The sequence below is a fragment of the Sparus aurata genome, chromosome 2 (assembly GCF_900880675.1).
Source record: "Sparus aurata chromosome 2, fSpaAur1.1, whole genome shotgun sequence".
Taxonomy (NCBI): Eukaryota; Metazoa; Chordata; class Actinopteri; order Spariformes; family Sparidae; genus Sparus; species Sparus aurata.
The window spans coordinates 4,692,517-4,719,179 of record NC_044188.1 but is presented as its reverse complement, the minus strand read 5'-3'; the positions used below and the strand labels follow the sequence as shown (position 1 = coordinate 4,719,179).

The 26,663-nt window shown below is 44.7% G+C and overlaps 1 protein-coding gene across 1 annotated transcript in view; it reads right to left on the bottom strand.

Moving 5' to 3' along the window:
* The window catches only part of axl (AXL receptor tyrosine kinase), a 30,016-nt gene extending 4,165 nt beyond the window's left edge, over positions 1-25,851 (bottom strand). Inside the window, exons 1-19 of the mRNA XM_030399076.1 lie at positions 25,211-25,851; positions 21,298-21,509; positions 20,754-20,854; positions 20,454-20,636; positions 17,254-17,334; positions 17,046-17,161; positions 14,526-14,721; positions 9,402-9,541; positions 9,164-9,308; positions 8,506-8,523; positions 7,196-7,325; positions 6,830-6,921; positions 4,311-4,406; positions 3,222-3,299; positions 2,710-2,802; positions 2,013-2,134; positions 1,358-1,467; positions 1,011-1,170; positions 450-586 (exon numbers count right to left, since the gene is read on the bottom strand). Of these exons, the coding sequence (XP_030254936.1) occupies positions 450-586; positions 1,011-1,170; positions 1,358-1,467; positions 2,013-2,134; positions 2,710-2,802; positions 3,222-3,299; positions 4,311-4,406; positions 6,830-6,921; positions 7,196-7,325; positions 8,506-8,523; positions 9,164-9,308; positions 9,402-9,541; positions 14,526-14,721; positions 17,046-17,161; positions 17,254-17,334; positions 20,454-20,636; positions 20,754-20,829 (1,973 nt within the window). The 5' untranslated portion in view covers positions 20,830-20,854; positions 21,298-21,509; positions 25,211-25,851. The remainder of the gene's footprint in view (positions 1-449; positions 587-1,010; positions 1,171-1,357; positions 1,468-2,012; positions 2,135-2,709; positions 2,803-3,221; positions 3,300-4,310; positions 4,407-6,829; positions 6,922-7,195; positions 7,326-8,505; positions 8,524-9,163; positions 9,309-9,401; positions 9,542-14,525; positions 14,722-17,045; positions 17,162-17,253; positions 17,335-20,453; positions 20,637-20,753; positions 20,855-21,297; positions 21,510-25,210) is intronic.
* Positions 25,852-26,663: the final 812 nt, after the last annotated feature.

The following is a 26,663-nucleotide window of genomic DNA, read 5'->3' as shown; positions in this document are numbered from 1 at the left end:
CTCTAAAATTAGAATCCAGCTGATTTGGTCGCGTGTCAGTTAATGTATAAGTAACTTAGAGTTAAGGTTCCTTAACTTATGACCTATTAAGTGTGAACTAAAGCATTCATTCATGCATTAAATCACTTGGACTCATGATTTAGTTTATTACATTATGATTTGTACCCTTATTATAAACGGTATTATTAATACCAGATCATTTATTCTCTGGATTTTCCTTGGCTAGGAAATTATTAAAAAATTGTAAAGGAACCGTTAAAGTACAGTAACAGGAAAGCTGCATGAATCAGACGCAGTATTTCAAACATTTAAACATAATCTGAGCGCCTTGTAAAGCAGTTTGTAGCTTCTACACTTGATTGCTTTATTTGATTGCTTTATAGAAAAAAGGTACTTCATGAAGTGAAGGACTAAACTCTGTGTATTTTGTGAGGAATGTGGACACTCACATGCAGTCCAGACAGTCTGGAGGCTGTTTGAGACGGTTTCCTTGTCTCAAGTAATCATAAATCTCACTGTTTTCCACCCCGGGGTACGGAGTCTGACCCCGCGTTGCGATCTCCCACATGGTGACGCCAAACGACCACTGACAGAGACGGACAGAAAGGAGTGGGGAAGAGGGAGAGAAAAGGGGGGAAGAGTTTGAATTCCTTCAGGTTTTACACACTTTGCCACAAACATGAATCTGCACTGGTCAAACATCAGCTGAGGAAATAACACGGCCATGTTTGTCACAGCTTAGAAATGAATGTACAGAACATGGTTTTAAAGCTTGCGCTGCAGGAACACTTTCACATGGACATGCAAACCACGGTGATATTTCCAGCTGTTACTGACTAACATCTGTCACAGATGTTGCGCTGCAGCACAGTCTATTTACTTCAATCCATCAAAAACTCTGTCTTCATGAGGTTATCAAAACATTCCTCAGGTTTTGAGAGTAAATATTCCTGGACCACCTGGAAGCTTCCCCCCAAACTCTGGACTAACAACACAGTAGCTGAACTAACCACGTCACTCTTGGTGGTGTAGACTCGATCAGCCAAGCTTTCGATGGCGATCCATTTGACCGGCATCTTTGAGATCCGCCCCTGCCGGTAGTAGTCTCCGTTGTAGATCTTCTTGGAGAGGCCGAAGTCGGCCACGCACACGTTCATGTTCTCATTCAGCCTGAGGGAGAGAAACCAAAGTGTTACAGCACCATCGTTTCAGGAAGTCGGCATACCAGGCAGAGGTTGGAAGTGAAAAATTGTGCTTCAATATTTATTTTGATACTTTATACTTCTGCTTCGACACGTCAGAAGTAAATCTTAGGAACCGAGAGAGTAAAAAAAGTGGAAGCGGAGATTGTGCTCACATGCAGTTGCGAGCAGCGAGGTCTCTGTGGATGAAGTTCTTGCTGCTGAGGTACTCCATCCCTCGGGCAATGTCGGTCATGAACTTCACCAGCATTTGTGACGGGAGGTACTGCAGGACAAAAAAAGAGATTTCAGTCACACATCCAACCCGAGCTGTCGTTTACTTTCTGCACAGCAGAGGGCACTACAGCTCATCTCTTCGGCCTGAACTGAGTGCTCCCTGCTCCAGATACTAACGGCCTCCTCCTGTGGGACGAACGGAGCTCAGCACCGCTGTGTGTGTGAACGTTTGCCCAACTCGTGGAAGTTTCAACATTCTGCAGAAATCTTGTTTTGATTAGGCGTTGTGTTTCTTAACAGGGACTGCGTATTTCCAAAGAAATCATCTCATCCATTCTCGAGTAAAACTGCATACAGCAGAAGATGATCTCAGAGTGTGAGTGCTGCCAAAGAGGCGTGGATGGGGACTGTAACACATACGCTACGTCTTTGTTGACCTTTGGATATCATTTTGCTGACAGACACTCATGTGAACTTCTACACCCTGAACCCATTAAGCCGTTAAATGTTGTGGGACCGTTTGCACATTAATGTGTGCATGCCCGACCGTGTTGCTGACTCTGTACATCTACTGTTTGCTGCAATCCGACGTACCACAGGACAGTCGCCCAGCCTCGAGTAGAGCAGATAACTGTGCAGGTCTCCGTGTTTCATGTAGGGTAGAATGACAACAGGGGAGGGGTAACCTTCACTCTCCACAGTCTGCAGACACACACCTGCAAAAACACCACAGCTCAGTATCAGACACAGACTGCAGAAATATAAAACATGTAGACGGTTCTACTCTTAAACTTAAAGCAGCTCAGTCTTGAATTTGCGAATGAGCTAAGATAAGGTTCAGATGACTCAAATCACAAAAGAATTTAGATATTTTCTCACATGTTTATGTCGCGGTTTAATGTTTTGAATGTCATTTTTTTACAGGAGAAGTCGAAACAACGAGAATTCAGCATTTTCCTTAACATCTGAAGTAGCTGAAGGACCTAATTTCTCCTGACGCTTCTTTCTTAGCAGCTGCAGTGAAGATTTCATCTTAAAAAAAAGGTGCAAATACCCTCTTTTGAAATCAATTTGGCATCTCAGGGCTGCCGGAGACTTTAATTAAGTCCTCATCTACTTCAGTTGTTGTAGGAGAAACGCTGTTTTGCTGTGAAGCTCAAGAAATGTTTTGTAGACTGACTTTCCACGGGCAATTATCATTTCTGGATGAACTTTTACTTTCATCTTTCGATCTCAACACCTGGGAAAAGAAACCCAACAATCTGGGACAAGTAAGAGAAGCGTGACTCACCTAGAAGCCGCATGACGTTGGCGTGGTCAAACTCCTTCATGCAGGCGGCTTCGCGAAGAAAATCTTCCATCTCTGAGCGAGTGCAGATGGCAACTAGAGAGAGGAGAGCGCAGCGGTGAGACAGCGTGGTTTTATACAGCTCGTATAGACGTTGCCAGGGTAAGAAACACACTTTTATTTCAGAGGCTCCTGAATTTGTCAGGCAATGAATTAAAACACAGACAGACACTTGTTCTTAATCCATAAAGATTCATTTTTTCCCTCTCAAATATGGAGATGTTATGCAATTGTCTTTATTTTGGCGCGACGGTTTATTTGGGGTCGACTTCTCCTGCCAGTGATTTCAACGAGCTGAATCGTTTCGTCTGTTTTCTGATCAAAAACTCAAATCCCCCCCCCCTGACCCCGCTTGATTTCGTTGCCAGAGGGCAGCCTATCAAAAAGGCCTGTGTTCCCCAAAAGACGAAGGGACTCATTGTGGAGACTGCTGAGTACTTCTGCTGTCTACTCACTCTTCATAGTCTTGACAGCGACTTTGAGAACCGACTCCTCCTGAGTCAGCAGTCCTTCCATCACAGAGCCAAACTCTCCTGGAGAAAGAAACGAAAACACAATCAAACACTCCAGTTTCCATGCGACAGCGTTAAACGTCCCCTGACTTTGCAGAGCACAGGATTGCGATGTTGTAGCATCGCGAACTGTTACAATGTACCCAGGGTCAAAACATATTCCTGTCAGACGGCAATTACTTGAGATAAGTGGAAAGCAACCCTTGGCGCCCGCAGATAAGCCCTGACTATGTACTATGTACCAACCTTGATATAAAAGTGTTACGCTCTCCGGCACTCACTGTTCTGATACTTTAGTTTGGTGACAGACTGACGTTGAAAGGCCTGAAGGACCAGCTCCTCTGGCTTTATCTGAGAGTCATCCTTCATTTACGTTTCGTCCCTTAAATCCCAGAATATCTCAGGCTGGTCAGGCGGTTCCACTACTTGGTTTCTCAGTTCCCCCATCTGTTGTCTCTTTTCGCAGCCGGAGCCCAAAACTTCCCCTTTCTGTTTCTTCTGAGATGCCTTTCGGGACTTTTTTCTTTATTTTATTTCGCTGACATGATGTGAATGTCTCTCAGGAAGTGCTTGGCTTATATTGTCACAGCGCTTCCCGACGAGCCGCTCTGTAAACACTTAACGTCACATATAACGCTCATTTTCAGGATTATATTCTTGTTTTGGGTGTCTAATAGAAGATGTTTAAAGGCTTTAATGTTCAAAGAAACACATTGTCCTTCTCATGCTGCAGAATCTCTACTTCCACATCAGCTGTGTGTGTTTTTGCACTGACAGCGATGACTGTATGTTTGTGACATCACATCCTTACAGACGTCCTGATGGCTTTTTTTTTTTTTAAGGCACAGTTCCTGAATACAGGCTTTGTGCATTTCTTCGTGGGTTGAACATTTTCCTGCTTTCATAAAAAAAAAAAACGAATCTTCTTTTTTAATATAAGACACTGAAATCTCACTTTCTAAAAACGCGACCTTTAACTCCAGGCTATCCGTGAAAAGGACGCTGGCATATATTCAGAAAACAAAGCGGTACCTTCTCCCAGAGTCTTTCCCAGGGTCAGTTTATGCCGATCCACCATCACGTCTTGGAGTTTCTGCTTCAGCTCATCGCTGATGCCCAGGCTGTTCACTGAGGAGGAAAAAATAAGGAATTTTAATGGGGCCTGAAGCAGTTTAATGAACAACAAAGAACAGGGAGAAAAACAGCCACAGATTGTAAAACCACAATGCAACAACACAAAGCCAAAAACAAAGTGTTAATAAACCCTGCCAGCTTGAATAACAATGAAAACACGAGCAGAACTGAACTTGTAAAACTCCCTAAAATAAAATGTTCATTAAATCTTCTTAGTTCTCCTGTTTTTGTTTATGCAAAAATGAAATAACAGGCCTGACATTACATTATTGGAATGAGTAATTATTAGGGGTGGGTATTGGCAAGAACCTCACGATACGATACGTATCACGATACTTTGGTCACGATACGATACGTATCACGATATCACTATATTGCGATTTAAATAAAGATGAAAACATAAGTACCTGTATATGTACATCAGATGATATTGATAAGAGGACAAATTGAGTCAAAACTATTTCATTCAAAACAGCCTCTCCATTTAATTAATTACCATGAAATTTCCGGGCAGTAATATTCTCTTTGTCCAGCTCGTTGTTCTTGCTATCTCTCTTAACTTTGAAGCCAAAGTGCTTCCAAACGTCAACTTTAAATTGCGGAGGCGTTGTTAACTTGCCATCCGTTTTGCAAAGACCTCAGCCACTCTCTCTACTACAGAAATACACCCGCCGCACAGATATATCGATATTTGGAGTTGAAAAATCGATATTGTATTGGGCGGCAAAGTATCGCGATATATTGCCGTATCGATACTTTTGCCCACCCCCAGTAATTATTGTATAACTTATCAAGCATCTGTATGTTCTGTTTCAGTAATACTAATAATTGATCAGTAACACAAAAACTACAACATTTGAACTCCAGTCTTGCTGAACAAGTAGTAACAAACACTACAAAAGTGAAGCCTAATTTAAAAAAAATTCACGACGACACTAATGTGCAGAAAGTGTCTGACACGGAGCCTCCCGTCGTTCAGGTGTGGGACACATGACCACACATGATCCTGCTGAGCTCAGAGGAGATTTAAGCTGATTTCCTGACTTCCATCAGCCAGCTGGCTGTCATTTGGCTGCATGAATGTGAGCAGACGCTGCGCTACAGACGTCGACTCTGTTTTCACATCTGGGCCAGGATATGACAAGGCAACGACATGCTCAGAGATCCCGCTCCAGCTGCTTCCACACTATCAATCTGCCATGCGTCGGGACCACGATGTGCTCAGTCCACAGGCATGTCCCGACACATGCTGGCGTGACCAACTATTAGCCAGTACGTGCAATAACCGGAGCCCAAGGGTACGACGTTACCCTGAGAAGTGGCCAAAATTACTGGTCAACATTAGCTGGATAAATCCCGATGAAATCCCTCCAATCTGACCTCTTCCTTTATTCCCAGCACTCTTTCCTCCTTTCATACACAGTGCACGCTATCGCCGCATCTCTTTCTCCTGGCTGGTCTCATTTTACTCAATGAATATGTTTTGTTTTTGCTTTTTCCCCTGCAGTTTTGCCTCTCCCCTGGCCTCTTTGTGGCTGTGGCAAGCTGAGACTTGTGTACGAGGTCTACACAAATATTGCGCGTGCACCAGGGACAATGTCAGGGCTTGAATGTGACCCAGCTGTGTGAAATTTGAGCATGAACGCTGTGTTTACAGGTACGTATCTTTGTCTGTAATCATGTCGACCTCACAGGAGCTGCTGACTGGTGATAGCACACAAACCACTGCTTTATGTTCCACTTTTGTAGGTCGATGCTTCACCCGGATGAGACTTTAAACTCCCGCTTTACTCCCCAAAAGGTGGAATGACTTCTTCACACCAGTCAGAGGCGTGAAGCTACTTGAGTTTGAAATCTGAGGAATAGTTTGAGTCACGTCTTCAACCTCTCAAACGTGCTGTTGTCTTGATTTCACCTTCCCGGTCGTACCGCCTTCTTCTGCTGAAATGTCGTCAAGTCAAGTTTAATACGGTCGTTCTCGCCTGATTGCACAGGGCATGACTTCATCAATGGATTAACTACACGTCTAACCGAAGATAAAACGTGACACAGAATAAGGGGCACACTGTGTCAGCTGACTGAACGCTCTGGGACTGTTTTTACAGCTGTGGGGAAATGAATTAACCCTTAACTGTCCGTGTTCCTGCCTTTAATCTACCAAGTCAACCATTCCTAACTGGGAATGTGGAGAATAGCTCTGCCATTGCGTGCAGTCGAACATTTCCTTGCAGGGTGCTATTGGATCCAGGCCCCCGGGGGAACGAGAGGAGACGCTTTGTAACGCTGTCTTTCCTCGGGGCAGAGACAGGTTCGGGCATGCTGAGAGACGTAGTGTCTCTTACTGCTGTAGGGACAGTCGGAGGCATCCAAAGTGTCGTCTTTCTGAGTAACATGCAGGAGCAGAGAGGGGAACTCACGTGTTGCCTCTGTAGTCCTGCGGCTGTAGGTACGGCGGGCACGATACCTGACCACCAGCTCTCCGCTCTCCATCATGGGCTCAAACGCCTCTCTGTAAAATGCATCGCACAAAAGACAGCACCGCATCACAATGAGAGGTCACTCCAGCAGATGTCTAAACACAGCTGAACACATGGCACGGCTCCATAATGCTTAAGAAGGAGTTTCAAAACAGATGTCTGCTGATAATCCAAATGCTGCAGAATGCACGCAGAAGTAAAAGCAACTAGGTCAAGGAAGTGAAAAACACTGAGGCCTTTTTGGTTTGGCACGGCTTTCAGAGTCCCTCCCTTTCTACCCACGAGGAGCGCCAGCAGCCTACGCACCCAAAGCGCGTCTCCTTGCGCCGCAGCTTGGCCACGTAAACAGCCATGAGCACAGCTATGGACACGGCGCCGGCAATGGCCATCACCACATACCACCAGTGCCAGGAAAAGGCCGGGGGCGAAATCGGACCTGAGGGGAAAGACAGATGAGAGTTTAGTCCCGCGGGTCCATGAAGGTGAAGCGAGAATTCAGGATCATGGGCAATACAGGATTGATTTATTTGATCAAATAAAGGCAAAGGGAAGAAAATGTAAAGCTGTGTGTAGTTATGCTCGTCACATGGCCTTTTAATGCTTCATGGGGAACCAATAAGCAATTATTCGCTTAATAGCTGAGTGTAAAAATGTAAAAAAAAATGTTTTCCAGGAGCCTAAAGTGACGTCTTCAGACCGACCAGTATCTTTATCATAATAACTGACAAACAAGCAGCATTTCTTACATTTAAGAAGCTGAAACAAGCAAAAATTTGACATTTTTGCCCCTAAAAATGACTGAAATTATTAATCGATAACCAAAATAGTTTGTGATGAATTTTCCCTGCAGCTCTGTCGTTATCACCTCACAAACGCTTGACAAAATCTCCTCATTTTACCTTCACAGGCAGTTTGTAAAGAGCGCGTTGCTTAAAACTGTGATTATACCGTCGTGAGAAAACAATGTTTACCTCTTACAACATCTCCAGTGTTATTGTGAGAAAAAAATATCTCTTAACTGGTCAAATAGACAAAGTGACCTCAGTCCTAACCTCCATATTTGTGGAGCTAAATCTGAATTCTCAAAACATTTACTTTCTCTGTTTCTCTTGTGTTGTCCCATCTCACACAACTACACCCTCAAGTTACTGCCTCCACCCACTGTTGTCTACGTTTTCTCCCGTTAGCGCTCGAAACCTCCCCCAGCTTTCCCTGCCACTTTAGTTTTTTTTCTTTTTATCTGCCATTCTTGTTGTTTGAATTGTCTGTCTGGCTCTATTAGACTAAGCAAACAGAGATGCTCCACTGTTCCGGCCTGTTATAAATATTTATGACGCGTCTCCCCCCTCCATTCACCCCACACACCCCTCTTCCCCTTTCCCGTCTCTCTGAGATCCTCTCTTCTCTTTTTTCTGTTCCTTCATTTTTTTCTTTTTTCTCTCTGAGATACACAGGAAGGAAACCCGGTGACACAGAGTAAGAAAAGAGAAGTCTTGTGGCGCAAATAACACCATGAGCTCACTTCCAGTGTCCCCTGTGTTATTACGTGCCACGCTGAGAGGTCACACAAGTGCGTGTTTTGTGGGTTTGGTTGTGAAAAGACGGTCATTACTCACCTCTAAACTCCTCCATCTCTGTGGAAACAAAAAAAAAAACACAGATTCTTGTCAATACTCTGTATTTTGGGGAGAAAAACAACATATTTTGTTTTGTGTATCCATGCAGGATTTACAGCTTCTGACTCCTGATGATTATTATGAAATGTTACTGAGGTAATGAGACAATGTTTTACATTATTACATATTATATAAACCAGTTGATATATCAGTCTTTATACATATCCTAATATATCGTATATCCTTAATACATTTACATTATCTTTATGTATAAATGTACCCCGGGGTTTTATTCAGTCCGGACTTCTAACACGTCTTTTGTACCTCTTTTCAACCAGCTATCAACATCAGTCATAAAACACAAATCTGTGTGATCATTTTGATAATTTGTTCAGATGTAGTTAATAGAAAGATGACATTGTTTGGTGTGTAGGAAGGTGTTCCTTGAAAGTCATGTAGATGAAATGTAGTCAGTCATGTTTTGTCCTCTGCTTCTGACTCTTGAGCTGCTGAAATACCTGAATATCCGCAGGGCAGGATCAATAAAATCTTATCTGATCTAATCTTTAAATCAAACGCTCCAAATAAGGAATCCTAAATGACGTATTGTTGTGATCCTTCATGTGTCAGTGTGGATACAGGGTGTGATTTCACTCACCTGGAGCGATGAGGGTCAGAGTCTGTGTCGGGGTCCAGGGTCCTTGTCCGGCCCCGGTGTAGGCACACACTCGGTAGGACACGTTGGACAGCGGGACGGACAGATTGATCGACAGCTCGGTGTCCAATCCGGTATCCACAACAAACTGTCATAAAGTAAAGAAGTAAACAGTCAATATGAAGCAGACTGAGGATTTTCTTTTCACCTGTGTGTGTCGTGTTGTGTGTCTCAGACCGACCTGCTGTGCAGCAGGTGTGCTGTACTCCACCACGAAGCCCTGCAGTTCCCCATTCAGCTTTCCTGGAGGCACCTCCCACATCATCAGCACCTCCGTCCCGTTCAGCACCGCCGTCACGTTAACAGGTGGGTTCTCTGGTACTGAAACACACACAAAAAAAAACCCTGAACTTAAAGGCATTTCACTTCTCTCACACTCACATGGATTCATCATTTGTAGAGTTTTTACTAAGAATGTAGCTCAGGGTGTGGCAGCGTGCGTGTCAAAGATTTGGGGTATGAATGAGGAGTCGGCAGTGGTGAGACTGTGGGCCCGGTGGCCAGAGGCCAGTGGGCCGGGGGTTAGCCAGGCGTGTGTTGTTTTGACAGCCTGCAGCCTCGAGGGTGTGGATATCTACAACAGCTGGAGAGAGAAGATGTCAGAGAATGTGGAGAATTCAGCTTCATTAGGCCAAAAAAAAGGCTAGCTGAGGGCACCACAGACAGCGGTGATTAGCAGAGTTCAGAAGCCGGTGCTGAGGACACGTTGAGGCCCATGTGTCCCTCCGTCATGTCTTCCTCTTCTGTCCATCCCTATTTCTGCCTCGACTGCCATTTTATTTTCTGGCTCTCTGGAGCAATGAGTGAAAAAAAAGCTCGCTGGCAGCAGAAATACCCAGTGGAGTGAAAACCTAGCTGAATAACATGCTAGAAATAGTGTAAGGAATGTGTGTGTGTGTGTGTGTGTGTGTGTGATTGATGCGCTGATTGGCAATGAAACACAAGAACTTTTTCACGAGGAGACGACGGTGCTTTTTTTTTCTCCTTTGTTGCCATTAGATTTAAGGCTCTCTTTGTCTTTGCTGCTCGCTCGCTCTCTCTCACTCTGCAGGCTTACAAATTCACACAAACTAGCTGGACACACACACACACACACACACACACACACACACACACATACGCATAAGTCAGTGTGAGTTTGGGAAACATGGCCCAGCCTATATGGATGATGTTATCAGGAAGCATTTGGCGGCTGATTGTTTCCACATGCGGTCCCTGCGCTGCCTGCCAGCGGCAACAAAAACAACCTCGAAGTAAAGTTCGTTCCAGCAGTTCGTCTCCACCTATGATCCGTCATCGGTTGGTCTCTCTCTCTCTGCCTCGTTCTCAGCCTCTTTGCTACCCACCCTTTCCTCCCCTTTCTGCCTTTCTCCTCCCCCTCCTCCCCTGTCTTCCATCCAACATGATTCCATCTCCCTCTTTCCAAGTTTTCTGCTCCCTCGCTGCCCTCTCCGTGGTAATCTCTCTTTTTTTGTGTGTCATGGCGCTATGAGTTCAAGAGAACAGAGAAGTTAATTGTTTGACGAGGGGAGAAAGAAACTGTTGCACTTGTATAAACTCCCAGTTTGCTAAATTTGGGAAGGTTTCAAAAGGACAACGAGATGCCGTTTCATGAAAGGCAGAAACTACACAAATATGCCTCGTGAAAGCAGCCCAGGCTTGGCGAAGGAAAACAAACACTTTCAGAGCCACAATTAGTTCACAGCAGTAAAGGTTAACATCTGCATCCATGGCAGACTACTGTTTCACTTCCTGTTCCCGCACTGCCATTGAAGAAACAGTGTCAGATAACCATGCTTGGAAGTCCTCGAACATTGTTTAGAGGCCGGGCCGTTCCGCTGTTTCTCTTCTTCGTGTGCTTCATCTCGTCCTCTCAGTCTGCTCAGTCTCAGCGTGGGTCAACATGTGGATGGAAAAGGGTCATCCTTAAGCCAAAAATTGACTCATAAGCCTGGGATCTGGAGTCTGTTCTCCATAAATGAAAACAAACTCGTCACTACACAGGAAACATGTTTTCCAGATCACCCGGAGCACAAACTGTAGTGTCATTAAAAACGTCGGCCCTTCAGGACGTCCATGCTGCTTCAGTTTTCATGTCAGAGCAGACTGCTGTCCTTTAACGCTTGCCGTTGCATTTCTTTTGGCGATACTACACAGGATTAAATGTGACACATGCGTGTGTGTACTGTGCCACGTCTCCATGAGTCACTTTCCATCAGGACAGTGAGTTTTGGGTGTCCAGTAACTCTTGATTAAAGGGATATTCCAGTGTAAATTTAATCCATGGTCCAAATCACTATGAAACTGTGTTAGACTCCCTCTCGAGAGATCAAGTTAGCAGATCGCTAATTTACGGAGTTTTAACAACCTCAGAAACGACCGCACGACAACAATACACTGCAGTAAATGGATCCAAATATAAACCGCCACCAAAAAGCCACAAATAATGCTCAGAACAGCACCAAACTTCAGCAACAGTACAAATAGGGTCTCAGCACATAGTCCGGGGCATCTAACCTCCGCTAGCTTAGCTGGATTTCTATTGTGAAGCTAAAAACAGATTTCAACTCTCCTCCATCAGCTTCTGGGTCGGGGAAGTCCCGACGCGACGATTACCGAGTGCGGTTAGAAATGCTCAATTCCGTTCTTTTCCCTGTCTGCTCTCGATAATAACTGTTATAAACTGGCAGGTAAGACACATATGAACTTTGATTGCTTTTCCATGGAGTCATAATCATACATTTTCATCCATGAGCCGCGGAACTCTACTGCACTCGGTAATCGACTCGTCGGGACTTCCCGTCAACAGGAAGCTGCTGCAGAAGAGTGGTAAATTTAGTCAGCTTTTCAGTAGAAATCCAGCTAAGATAGCGGAGGTTAGATGCCCCGGACTATGTGCTGAGACCCTATTTGTACTGTTGCTGAAGTTTGGTGGTGTTCTGAGCATTATTTGTGGCTTTTTGGTGGCGGTTTATATTTGGATCCATTTACTGCAGTGTATTGTTGTCGTGCGGTCGTTTCTGAGGTTGATAAAACTCCGTAAATTAGCGGTCTGCTAACTTGATCTCTCGAGAGGGAGTCTAACACAGTTTCATGGTGTGTTAGACCGTGGATTAAACTTACACCGGAATATCCCTTTAACTCTGGCGTCACTTTAGGGGCGCAGACAGATGTTATGCAATGAACGTGCCGAGGGAATCAGAAGTCCTTCAGTGACCTTATCTTGTAAAAAGTGGAACAAGTACACAACAATACTCGTCATGTGTAGCCACACCCCGTCACAGTTCATTCATTTTGTTTGGGTTTTTTTCTGGACTTGTGCGTTAACAGAACGGATCTGTAAAACATAATCTCATCGCAGCTCTCGGATCAGGAGGGTGACACGGGTCGTGCCGCTTCCTCTCCCACCGACAAGCTCTCTCCTTCCCCCCCTTCTGTTCTCTCATCCTCCGGGGAAAATGGTGGGCTTTGGGAAAATAGCAAAAAGAGTGTTTTCTCAAAGCGCCCCCTTCCCCTGTTTCCCTGCATTTCTATCCATTCCTTGCATGGTCCCACCATTAACCCCCTGTTTTTTTGTTTTTTCCCACAGTGCCTAGCTGTGTGCTCTGGAAAAGAGAAATCACAGGTCATCTGAGGTCAAAAAAAAAAAAGGGGGGGGCGCGGAGGGAGGGGAACGAGAGATGGAGTAAAGTTGAAAGACTGGATTCAGGAGGAAAAAAAACTACTCGTTCAGCTTGTTTGATGCAGGAAATAAATTCCTCGGTGGTGTTGTAGTGAGGGAAGTGGAGGATGGATATGAGAACAGAAAAAGAGCTGGCAGCAGGAGAAGTCTGTAATGAAGTGGAGAAAAAAAAAACTTGAGAAACAAGGAGGAGACGGACAAGCGGCGGATGGGGATGTCTGTGCCAGGATAACACATGTAAGAGACAGTGCCGCGCATATTTGCACGATTTATTAATGAGGAACAAATGGAGCAGAAATAAAGCCTAGAAAGACGAGACGTTCGGGGCTCAACAATAGAGCATTATGGGAGTTTTGTCTTCAGAACTTAACCAAAGACAAAAGATGTGGAAAGTATTGCTAAGGTCTACCTCTCCCCTTCATTCTCTCCCTCCCTTTGACCTCCATCGCCTCCTGAACTATGTTTGACCAGCAGCTGAATCTTATCTTCTGTTTTTTTTTTCTTCATCCTCTGACTCATTAGGACAAGTGCACAGAGAGCCGCCGGAGCTGGAAACGAAACAATATTGTCCAAAGGGAAACAAAACAAAAGAGGATATATATTTATTTTTTTTCCACTGAAACAAAACTTTAACTTTGTCATAATACGGGAACTGAAACTTGAATATCCTGACTGTAGCCAGCATATCTCAAAACCACTCACTTCAGTCCTTCTCCATTACAGTGGCAGTGCTACTTCTCCCTTTTTTTTTTCTACTTATGAGAAATGTTATGTTGAAATGTTTTCAGATTATACGCAGCTTCCATCACGGAAAGCCCCCGTCATTCCTCCTGTGGCATATCTCTCCTCTTAGCATACGCTGTTTCCACTCCCTCTTCATCCAGGGAGAGAGAGGCAGCATGAGCTGGCATGGAAAATCCCACCTCAGTTTAAACTCACAGCGGCCGAGCATTACAGTTTGGACGGAGCGCTGCGATCCTAACTGAAGCCTTTCAGGAGAATTTAACGTCCTCCCTCCCTGCCTCCCTCCCTCCCGTTCTCCGTCTCTCCACCTACTCCGTCCCTTCAATACCAGTCAGCCTTCCACCTCCAGAGTTTACATTTGAAACTTGAGTTTGTGGAAGGTACACCGACTCACGTCTGGTGTTCTTCATAAACACAGACGAGCATTTAAGGGGCACAGGAAAGGAAAAATGACTAACAGTGCTCACCTTGTCATTGTATGTTCCCAGTAAGCGTTTAACCTGCTGTGAATTCACCTCAGAAGACAACAAAAAACGATGCTTTGGAAGAAACAATCAGTATAGCTGATAATAAGAGAAACCCTTTCAGTGTGTGCAAATGTTCACTGCAAACGTATGACTTCATAGTTCACTGAGATGATCTTTGGTACAGACATAAACTGTCTTAAAGGCGTCTCGATCGTGCCTGCAGGCTGCTTCGGGAGCTTGCAGAACGCAGCAGCAGTGGGAGAGGATTTAGACTTCAACCCACACCAGTAGTCAGATAACACAGCCTTGACCTTGACTCACTTCAGAGGAGGTGAACACACACACACACACACACACACATGCACAAGACATCCAGGATGAAAACAAACATCTCTTCACTTGAGAGACTCACCTCCTTCTTTGGTGCGTAGCTCCACCCAGGGCGACCAGTCCGAGGGCCCCTGGCTGCTGTGACAGGCCACCCTGACAGCGTAGAGGCTGTGAGGCTCCAGATCCTCCACGAGGTGTGTCGCTGGTGGGATGTTTACGTTCTGGTTGTGGATTATCTCATCTGGCCCGGCTTTGAGTGACTCTCCCGCATGTTTAGCCTGAAACATTCAGAAAACTTTTATTTTAGCTTCTACCTGTCGTACACTTGGCTTCAGATTACAAAGATTCGGTGGGTGATCTCTTGTTCTGCTTTTTTGGGAGAAGTAATAATATTTAAGGATGCAAGAATTGATGGAGTTATACGAAAGAAATAAACAAACAAGTGCAGAACAACAACAAAAGCGTTGTAGAAATATAATCTTTTTGATAAAAGTGGGAAATGTCTTGATCAACACTACCAGTACCACCTCCATGATGTAATCGTTCTGTTGTAGTGTTATCGTCAGTATCTTAATTAAAATGCAACATTTGATTGGAGTTATTCTGCAGGAGACACTTATAAATGTATAAAGCATTGAAATGAATTCAGTTTCTATGATAGAGTAAATCAAGATGGATACACACTTAGATTTTCCTGTTTCTACCACCATAAAATATTCTGTTAACTCCTATTATCAGGGTTCGTACACTTTTTTCAAGGTCAAATTCAAGCACTTTTCAAGCACTTTTAAGGGTCATTTTTAAGATTTTCCAGCACCTTATTGCTGGGGTGAAATACGTATCAAAGGGAATATATATACTTGTGATTTTTTTTCTTCACTTTTTATCACAGTTATGTACACTGTATCATGCTGTAAACATCTAAAATTATATTTTATAATAGCAAAAACTTCAGAAATTAATTATCCAGTCTGATCCCAATTTTGTGAAAGACACAGAGTTATAATGTCAAGCACTTTCAAGCACTTAAACTAAAATCCAAGCACTTTTCAGACCTTGAAAACACAACATTGAAATTCAAGCACTTTCAAGGATTTCAAGCACCCGTACGAACCCTGTATTATATACATTATATGACCATATTGGATACGAGGCGTTGTGTGAGAAAAAACATCAGATTGGAGGCGGAGCATGAAGTGGTTGGGGGGGGTGGTGAGTTATAACTAATTGCCATAAACGGTGTAAAATCTGTTTCATTGCTGTTTTGAACGTGACCCGGGCTCAGCGAGGTGCACTGAAAGCAGAACCCATCGACCGAGGAAGTGCTGTCTCTGCAAACTCTCTGTGGTAAACACATTTAAAGAGGAACACACGGCTGTAAAGAAAACGAGAAAAAAAAAATCCTTCATTACAGCAATTTGAAAACCACATTAAAGTTGCCGGTCTGCACCATTGTTCTCCGCTGCTTTGCTCATTATGTAGCAGCTCCTGCTGAGAACAGAGTGGAATATAAAAAACTTAGAAATAATTGTAGCCGCACAAACAGACTCGGTGTGTGTGTGTGTGTGTGTGTGTGTGTGCAGCAGGTGCTGTTGTGTACCGCTACTTCAAACACAATATGAGTATTCAGAGGTCATGTAAGTATCTGGGTGGGTGATTTTTTTCCCTCATGGCGTGAGTCGGTGGAGTGATCCCGAGGAATATTAAGTTGTATGAATGAGATGTGTGTGAGAGCGAGCAAGTAAGTCCTGACTGCATGAATCACCGTCCAGCGTGTAAACAACCGGTTTAATCTAATTGTACAGCTCAGGTCTGAGTCACACTTCAGTCTGCATTCTCCCTGCATGGCTCAGACCACAATACCTGCTGTCACTGCCTTTATCTCTCTTTTCTTTCTTTCTTTTCTTCCTCTCTTTCTTTCTTTCTTTCCCTTGCCTCTGCCGTGGAGCACAGTAATATCTTTCTCCTCTCTACACTGTAGCCTATTTCATGTTCCTCTTCGCCACACAATGGACCGTTAAATTCAGATTTTTGCCCCATTCTGCTGAAGCCGGCCCCTCGCCTTGTTCCCCTGTGAGGGTGAGGGGGGTGACGGAGGGGGGGAGGGGATCCAAGGGGAGGGGAGGGGAGGGCAAGAACAGAAAGAGGTATGAGGGGCAGCTTTATTAGAACCAGACGTTTATGGGTGGTGCTGCACTGCTCCCTTCTCCAGGAGAAAATGTTCCTCCTCTCAGCTATGAGCTGTAATGGCCGCAGAGTGGGAGAGTGGCAGAGAGACATTGACAGAAACAGAGAGAGAGAGGGAGCGAGAGAGGGAGAGAGAGGGAGTGGTGCGACAAGATTAGTCCAGGAGGCCACTTTCCCAGAGTGAAACCTGATCTACTGGTACGTGGATAAAGCAGGGAGGGGTAGAGGATGAGTTAGGAGAAGAAAAGCAAAGCTCTCTTTTCTTTAAAATTTAGGCTCGCGCAAGGTAACGGAGTCTGCAAACAGAGGGAGAGCTCCATGTATTTGTTTAACATGCAGGTCAAACAGTTGCTGTGATTTTTCCCGGCTAGTTTTCTCAGCTAGTCGCGGTATTCTCCTCTCGCCGTTATCTCACCTGAACAGAGCAACGCATTATTGGGTAGTCGCCTCCGAAACCAGGCTCCCATGACAAACGGAGACTAGTCTGAGTGATCTCCACAGCTCTCAGCTTGTGAGGCTGGGACGGAAGAACTAAAGAGGGAAAGACACAAAACACATAATGAATAAGGATAAAACACAAAGGAATAGGAACTGAATGGGCTGAAATGTTGCTGCACACCTACCGGTGATGGTGCCAGATCCAGACGTGGCCACGCCTTTGTGGTTATGGGCCTCACAAGAAAAGGTGCTGGTTCTGTTCAAACCTGGATGGGAAAAAAAAAAATAAAAAATCAAACAACATTAGCGTGTGAAGCGGGGAATATTCGTGGTCTTTTGAAAACCAAGAACCCGTGCTCAGCGCTGAGTTGCACATAACGTGAAAGTGAGAACGTTAAAGTGCGAAAGTTCAAACTCAAGTGAGAACAGAAACGGTTTCCGTAAAGGTAACGTGATCCCTCCGTCGACAGTGTCACGATTAGTGTCGGGGTTAGTGTGTGTTTGCTGATGTTGGGGTGTTTTTGAGATACTGGCCTGCACAAAAACACAAAAACATATCAGTATTGGTACGTCGTTTGTCTGCTGTAGCCCAGAATTATGCAAACCTGCCACAAACCAGTCTACGCCAAGAATCTTTCCATCAGATCAAAACCAGCCGACACCTTCTCGACTTGGACTGGAGCCACTGTGTCGGACTTTAATACTTTCACTTTTAATCACACTGCCTCTATCAGCCTTGTATCATGTTTTGTGTTAGAACTAAAACATGCAATTTACTAAATGAGCTAATGATTTTGTTGACAGGCACCGATATTAACGGGAGGCCTTGATTCAAACATCTTGTTTGACATGTTTCAAGATTTGTTTGAAAATCAACCATGTCGTGTTGATACTAATGTAAAAAATATATATTATAAACTCTCTACTATGGTTCCACTTAGCCAGCTTGTTTAACTTAAATCATTCAGTCTTTTATTGCTTTTAATGACATATTTCTCACAAATAGATGTTTTATTTGCGTTTCATTCTACAGGTTCGACCAGAATATCTCATTTCATTCTCTTTGATGAACAACATGTTCTGGAATGACCATGAAGCCCGTTCGTTAGTGAGAAAAATCAATATGTTTTAGCACAGTTAGCACTGATTAGGTGATTTGCATGTGCGAAGATGTCTAAGTTAAAACTGGGCTGAATTTGATTGAAAAGTAAAAGTCCTCCTTCACAATGAAGTCGTTGAAACAGCGCTGAAACATTTGTACCATGACGTCTAAAGATCCCTCAATCATAGAAGGTAAAAACTGCATTTTTATTCAACACATAAAGTCAGTGAGGTATGAGAGAACAAAGCGAGCCGTGGTGTCGAGGTCCAGGTGTAAAAGGCCGAGCTGCTGCCTTCAGGAGGCCGGGGGCTCGTCTGAAGAGGCCAAAACACCACGATGACACACACTGACATTCAACAGAGAATGAGTCCTCTCACAGAATGACTCACAGCGTGCTCACACACTCGACTCATTCCACAACACAACGCCGGCTTACACACACACACACACGCACTCGAAAACATGTGACATTCAAGTTTTATCACTGTTATCTAACACCCCAACATTGTCAATCAGCCACAAACTGTGACTCGCACAGAATCACACAGTGTGTCGCTCTGCGCCGACGGCACCATGCCTCCATTGTGCCGCGGCCGGAAAAAGAACAGGGGGTACGATCCTCGCCGGGTGAAGCGAAGGATTGTGAGAGAGGAAGAGGAGAGAGGGAGGGAGGGAGGGAGGGAGAGAGGGATGACCACAGGCTGTGTGGGTGAATGAACTGCTCATCAGGCGATCGGCAAAGTTGCGCCACTCGCCGTTCTGTCTCTTTCCTCCCCCCCCCCCCCAAACACAACAATCCCCCGATCAGCTGAAAATGTCATAATCAGTCACTAGGAAGAACTCCTGAGCTCATGAGCATTACAGTATTGACCAATCTGGTACTGCAGCTGGGAGTTACGATAAACGAGACCCCGTGCTTCCTTACAGTGCAGGCAGAAGGTTTGAGGAAAGTGACAATCAAGAGTTTCGGTTGTGTTTGTTCATGTTTTGTGTGCCTGGGACTTTTGTTCTTCTTGCTGTGGTGTTAAAAGGTATCAAGTGTCTCGGTATCAAAGTTTAAATTCTGGTGCATTTGTGCTCCATTTGCTGCAGCAGTCGAGATGGCTGCAGGTCAGGTTTGGCAGAACATCACCATGGAAGATGTCAAGTCTTTGCTGATGTCTGCTGGTCGTCCACTCAGTCACCGTCTGTTTTAAGGCCTTGACACCTAATATAATCAATATTAGGACTAAATTTAAGCTGTCCAAATGCTTTCTTCCCTAAAAATGATGGACTACAGGCAAGAAAAGCGCTTCAGTTCCGACGCCCTCAGATGGAAAGACGTGTGTTGCCTTTGATTCCTTCAGGGTTGGAATGTATTTCATGCCATTTCTCTTTATGGGCCCATTGAAAGATTATTTGTGTTTGCCTCGGTTTGGACTTGAGCTCTGCAGGCGCAGCTGCCCATTCCAGAGATGTGAGTGTAGGTTACCGTCAAGAGGGTCCTGGTCAGCACCAGCCAAGCCTGCCCTGATGAGTCAAACCAGATCCCGCTGCCGCCTGCTCCTCCCTCCTCCCGCCTGACTCAGCCTGCCCTCCTTCCGACTGCTGGACTTAACACAGGCCAGCTATCTGGTAGGCAGCTGTGGTTTGCATTCAAACAGCAACAGATCCCTTTCTCTCCTGCCTTCTTTTATCTCCCTGTGTCCTCTGCCCATCTATTTTTCCTTCCCCCGATAGTGCCTCTTGTGCCTGCTGCTCAGCCTTTCTACCCATCAACCGCAAAACCACAAGGCACGTCCTCAATGGGCCCGCTGGATCAGAGCCAGCCGGCCGCTCTCTCTAGGGAGGCTGGTTATTTGGTGGTTTTGTTTAGGCCATGTAAGGGGGAGGGGGGATTTGGAGGCCTTTGAAACTATAGAAGGCAGTCGCTTGTGTATCTTTTCAAGCAGTACATTATAATCAGGCTAAATATATTAAATTAAACCAATGCTTCCTCTGAAATCGTCTTGTTTCTAGTCATTTAACAACGATGCTGCTCGGAGCCACGGTGGCTTCTTCTCTGACTCATGTGGTGCCGAACGGAGCAGGCAGTAAAAATCAACGTGACAGAAACTCTCAATCATTTTGCAAACTGATTAATCATTAAACTTTTCCATCAAGCAACCTCTGCGAGCATGTGATGGCCATTTATTTTATATACTTTTAACCGATCGCTGAACATTGTGCTGAATCAGTACAGAGTGAGAGCCGCTGAGGAGTTGATTGAGGCTGTGCAAAGGGTTGGAGAGTTAAAGATGATACCTGTGAGGTTGAGGGTAGAGGGTGACAGGGCCACCGGGTCTGAAAGGGAGTTGAGGGGGGCACCGTCCTGCAGCCAGATGACCCTGACCGGCTCTGGAGGTCCGTGGGCCATACAGCTCAGACTCAGGGACACGTTGGCCACCACAGACATGTGGTGAGGCTCCACAGAGAAATGAGGAAGGCCTGATGAAAGAATTAGCTGAATCAGAGTCTCGCCTCTTTTAACAAACCATATAAAACTGTAGCACTGAGAGGAAACTCGTTAATGCGGCTGTTGTTGTGAGCTGGAGATGAACTCACCCTCCAGCTGAATGCTTCCCTCCTCAGAGAAAGTCTGGTTGCTTTCTGATAGGACAGCACATCGATAGGAGCCCATGTCAGGAAGCTGGACCTTCTCAATTCTGTTGTGTGTATGAAAGCGTTAGAAAATTATTTGTCAGACTTTTGAAAGATCAAGCCGGGACAGACAAACCTGACAACAGGGAGATTGAGGCAGAAAGATGCACAGACCCTGATTATTTTCCTTCCAAATGTTGCCATCCAAATCCAACAGGGATTAAATACATTGAGCTACAGCCGGAGAGGCACACAGTTACAGGGTTACATCATTTCTTTCAGACTTAATTTCAAAGTGCTCCCCTGTGGCAGAAAGTCAACATGCTGATGTACCGTAATCCAGCGGCAGTACTGGTTAAGTGAGGTGAACGGATAAAGTGGGGGAACAGGTAATAAACACAATCACCGCAGAGGCATGACTGACATTTTTGGGCCAGGTGTGGCTGCCTCACAACAAACGAACTTTTGTCATGACGACATGTCACAAGCAGAGAGAGCAGCTGCCTACCTGAGCGTGCTGATGACTGTCCAGCTGTTGCTGCCGGTGTGGACCTGGAACTGGTTGGTGTCTGCGTACTGAAGGGGGACGCCGTCTCTCAGCCACAGCACGTCAGGGGGGGTCCTCTTCCTCGCCGCCCCTGCCCTTCAGGGAACACTGCATCTTCACGGGTTTGCCCAGGGACGAGATGACCGTCGTGGGACTCCGCTCAAACTCCAAATCTTTGATCAAGAGAGGAAAGATCACTGTTAATTTTTTTCAGACAATCCTTCAAGTAAACCTTGCAAACCATTTTCCAAAGACAACAACGACAACTGACGTTACTGCTGCGCTACTTTACATAAAAATGATGTTGGAATTTCACAAAGCAAATCTAGGAAATCATTTATTTTGCGGTTTAGGCCATTCAAATAAATATATATATAGCCTTTTTTTGCCAAAGGACAACAATAAAAAGGCCATAACAAGTTCCCATAGCTCAAGATGACACCATCAAATAGTTTGTTTTGTCTAAAACCCAAAGATTGTCAATTAACACTGATACAAAACATGGAACAGCAGCAAATCTTGGAAGGTGGAAGCAACATTTTTTTGTTTTCAGTCATTAGCACAAAACCTGTTCATTAAGCTGTGTTGTGTGTTCATTCTGATAAATGTTTGTTCAGGTTGGACCGGCCTGAGCAGGTGAACACACTTGCTTCTGAACAAGTGTGGCATCTTGCGTTATCTTGCATTCAGAGCGGATGACCTGAGCGGGACAGAGCTGATACCGGAACAAAGGCTCCTTGTTAGAGGACGGCCGCTCCGACAGTGTCACAGCACAGAGAGCTCAACGCAAACGCTGAAAACGCTGAAAACACTGAAAACACTGAAAACACTCAGGGTTTCTCTTTAAACACCACAAGATAAGCCTGCAGCTCGTCTGCCAAGACGTCTGTGAATCTGCTAAACATCCCAAAAAATATGACTCTTGCAGGGTCATAATGAATATGTTGAGTATGAACTGCTTCTGCTTTTTCTTACTTCAAGACATTTAACAGAAATGAGAGGTATGCCTGATAATGCCGAGGTCAAGGCTCGTATGCTGTTTAAACGATCATGATACAAAAGACAGGCGTAGATTAACGCTCAGCTAATGAGGGTGTTTCAAGCACGCAAGACTTTACTTCAGTATCTTCATTTTCTGTTACTTTATACTTTCACTCCACTACAATTTGGCCGATAGAGTCCCAGCACAGCCTGATGTGCACCAATGTGAAGACTCTATCTGCAGATAAATCAAAATCAGGCTCTTTTACTTCTTAATATCATAATGAACCCCAAAAATCAGGTATCATTCAGGCTCGAGGAGTTCCTAGTCCCTTTACAAACGCTACTCTTCATCTTGATAAAACAGATAGAAGACACAACATGAGAATGTGTAAACTTGACTCGTGTCCTTGAATTTCAGGGCGAGAATAAATCGCCCTTCTTTCACACAGAGTGAAGCTTATACAGACTTTCTCAAGCTTGTCAACCCGCCCTCCTCGTCTGTTTTTCACGGCCAACCTTCGACCTCTGACCCGGGTCGCTACCGAGACCCCACAGGGACTCCGCACTTCATCCCACCTCACACCAACACAAACACACACAACTGCTGGGAAAAACCAGACCTGTGATTCAAACAGCACTCATTTTCTTTTTAGTCAAAAGTAGAACATGCCCTTGATTCTGTAAATGTGCTCGTAATCTACAATCACACATGCACAACCCGGCATTCAGAGCTCGTTCTGGGAGTGTGCAATAAATGAAGGGGCCCGCTGAGTCTCTGCTTCACCGCCTCTCTGTCTCTGTGTGCTTTTTGGCGTTAAAAGTCATTCTTCCCTTTTATTTTTAAGCTTGGCTGAGCACTTTCAAGACTCTGCGTAGCCGCTGACCTTGTGTTTTCTTTTTATTTCTTTTTTCCAGCACCATACTGAACAAAAACAGCCCTACTTTCCCTCTTTTCTTTTCTCTGTCTGCGTTCATATATTAATACGCTTGTAAACCTTTTATGAGGATGCAAAGGTGGACCGAGAGAGCAGACTGGGGTTAAACTGTGTGTGTGTGTGTGTGTGTGTGTGTGTGTGGTTGTGTGTTTGTGTGTAGCCAGTCTCCAGTGATTCATTTGTGCTTCACTACTCCATCTCCTCCCTTTTGTCCCCTGAATTCCCTCTCGGTCCCACACTTTTTTTTTCACCATCTATCTCTTTCCAGCCCGTCTCCCCTCCTTCTCTCTTCTCTCTCTCTGTCTCTGTAGAAATTGCTCAGATGTTAAATGTCATTGGACGTGCACATACCAAAAATACCCAACACAATCTGAGCATTTATCACTCTCTCCCTCCCTCCTTTATCTCTATCCTGGCTTTTTAACTCTACGCATTCAAGCCCCTGCATTCACCGCCGCCGCCTTTGCCCTTTTCTCATTCAGCCTCCTTTTCATGCCATTCTTCGGATTCATCGCTACACATTTTGCCACCTCCCCTCCCCGACTCTTTCTCCTCCACTCTTGCCCCCGTACCCCATCCATCATCTCACTCGCTCGCGTCTGAGTCAGACCGGCTCTGACTCACAAACCAAAGCATTCGCTCCCCCCCACCGAACCCCTCCTCTTTGCTCACTCGTGGGCCGCAGCCATTCCCCGGCTGCATCCAAATAGGAACTGAGACATCGGGGAAGATTCTCTTTGAAAACCATCGTCTTATAAATCAGCGTCCGTCTAGTGATCTCTTGCGTCTCCTGAGTCATACGTCTGCTGAGGGGCAGAGGTACAGCTCCCAGAGAGACAGCGTGGCCATAATGGTCAAAACACATGAGCTGACAGGTGGAGGCCCCTGAAGGGACTCCATGTTTTGACGCAGCGGCTGGTGGATTCGAGCTGATTGTTAGAACAGATAAGGACTTTTGAATGAGGGCTGGCACGCTGCGGTCCAGTTGTTCATACTTTAAGATTCCAGAGTAATTTTCCCTCTCATTCAAAACTATGTTTGTCTTCCTGTTTCTACAACTCCACTGTGCAGAATGATGTGTGTGCAGAGTTTAACACCAGAAGGCTCAAAGGACAAATATTCTCTGATTTTTAAGAGCATGATTTGTGACATCACAAGTCATTTGGAGCCAATCCTGGTCCAGTATTCAGGATACACAAATGAAATGTGGAAACTTGAAGCCTTCGATGTGCAAAAACACTGAATGGACGTTACAGTGAAGGAGGAGACATCTTGTGTCCTGCAAGAAAAACCTTAGAAATCAACACAAATTCACTTTTTCTTGTGGAAGAAAGGTGTCAGATGCTAAATATCACTCTAAGCAAATTGTTTTATGTATCTTCAAACATGTCAGGAGGGAATCTGTAAGTATTATGATTCTCTCGCTTCCCAGCAGGATTTATTTTTAGGCTGTGCCCTCTTCCCTGCCTGGAATACATCTCTTAAAATTCCACAGTCTTCTGGAAATGCCATCACTTGGTGGGAATCTTGGTCTGGATACCTGGAGGTTTGGATGAGTTCCCACAAAGAAGTACCATTTTTTATTTATTTTTTTTTTTTGCTGCACTTGATCTCATAAACACGATCCTCCAGCTCCACACAAATAAACTCTCCTCCATCATCTTTTACCTGCTTCAAGCCACTTTGAGTATAAGTTTGTTTGCCTTTAAAACTTTAATTGTATTTCTCTCATCGCCTTGTGTTAAAAGGTTTCTACGTGCAGTGGATTCCTTCATGCTGCCCAGATGTTTGTGGCACTTACAGCTGTGGTTGCACCCCAAAGCAAATTGATTTAATGAGTTAAAAGCAGAAGGCTGACTGTGCTAATTGCTCGTTATGGTGTTTATTTCCCCCCTCCTCGCATTGAAGTTTGACAAACAACAACCAGACTGGAGGGGAATTAATTAAAACCTTACCTGTCACTGTTCCGGCGGTGGCTGGTCTCAGAGCAGTTAAAAGGACGACGAGGATCAGAACCGACCATTTGGACCGGCAGCTCATGGCTGTTCTTCTTGAAAGGAGGTCACCTCTGGAAATGTGCTTCGCGAAAAGAGCAGTCATCTTGGAAACACCGCAGGACTCCATCACCGCATCTCAGCAGCGCACAGATCCGAAAGTTGTTGCGCTGGAAATAAAAGTTTTGCTGTGTGAAATGTGATTATCCGCCGAAAAGAAAACCGGATCCCGTCGTTTCAGTTCCCTTTTTCAATGAGACTGTGTTTTTTAAAAAAAAAAAATCTCGGCTCAGCTGAAAAAGTCCTGCCGCTGTTGTTTTGGTTGATCCCACGGAGTCCTGTGCGCCTCCAAACTTTTAGATTCCCAAAAGCGCACGCACATGAAAAAAAAAAAAAAAAAGGCGCACCAAAGTTTCTCTGTTCCTGGTTAAGTTGTCCAAAGCAGAATCTATTTCCAGCAGCCGAGGGTGTATTTTTAAAACCAGTGTTTCCTGCAGCCTGTCGTCCAAACAGTCTCCCTCCTGCCCACCGGTTCCCTCAGACTCCCTCAGACATTCCCCCTGCCTCTTTCTTTTCCCTCTCTCCCCCTTCAAACACGATTCAAATTCCTCAACTCAAGTTCTTTCCACCCTCCTCCACCTCCTCCTCCTCCTCCTCCTCCTCCGCCCCGAGTCTCCCTCCTTTTTCTCAGAGGATGTGAGAAACCCCGGGGCATGCTGATTGTCTCAACACAATCCCCCCATTCGCTTTATTTTAATTACGCGCAGTTGTAAATGGATCGCGCAGTAAATCAGCCTGGAAACAAAGTGTCAGCCTGTGGACGGATCTGACACTGAGCTCCGTGTGTCGGTCAGCAACATGATCGATGTCTGAACATTAATCTGTCTGTTTGTATAAGAATCAATGAGACACGGTGACATTAAATCCTCATTCAACTTATTATGCCGATTAACAATAAGACTAAACAGAAACTAAAGAGCTGTCTTAAAGTGTGTCTTTGTGCTTTAAAGGTAACATTTTGTGTTTGCATGTCATTTCTTCAACCTTCCAGATGTGGGAGCTGGGAAAGAAATGCAAAATTTAACATATTATATTATCAATTGTGCTCCGTATTGCTGTTCTAAACAATTACAAAAAAACTCACAAGGTTTTAAAAAAAGTTCTTAAACAAACAAACAGTCTATAAACTAAACTGGTTTCTTATAAAAGCTTTTACATTTCTTATAAACCAACAACGAACATGTTAACGGTGCTGTTATTAATGCCGATATTGTCTTTTTAAGGTTAATAAGCATCTTATAATGACTTATAATAACTAACTCTTATTACAGGGACCTTTATATAAACTGTTATAACAAATTAATTCCCACATTATTGTTATACATTTGTTGATTCTATCTGTTTTTATATGTGG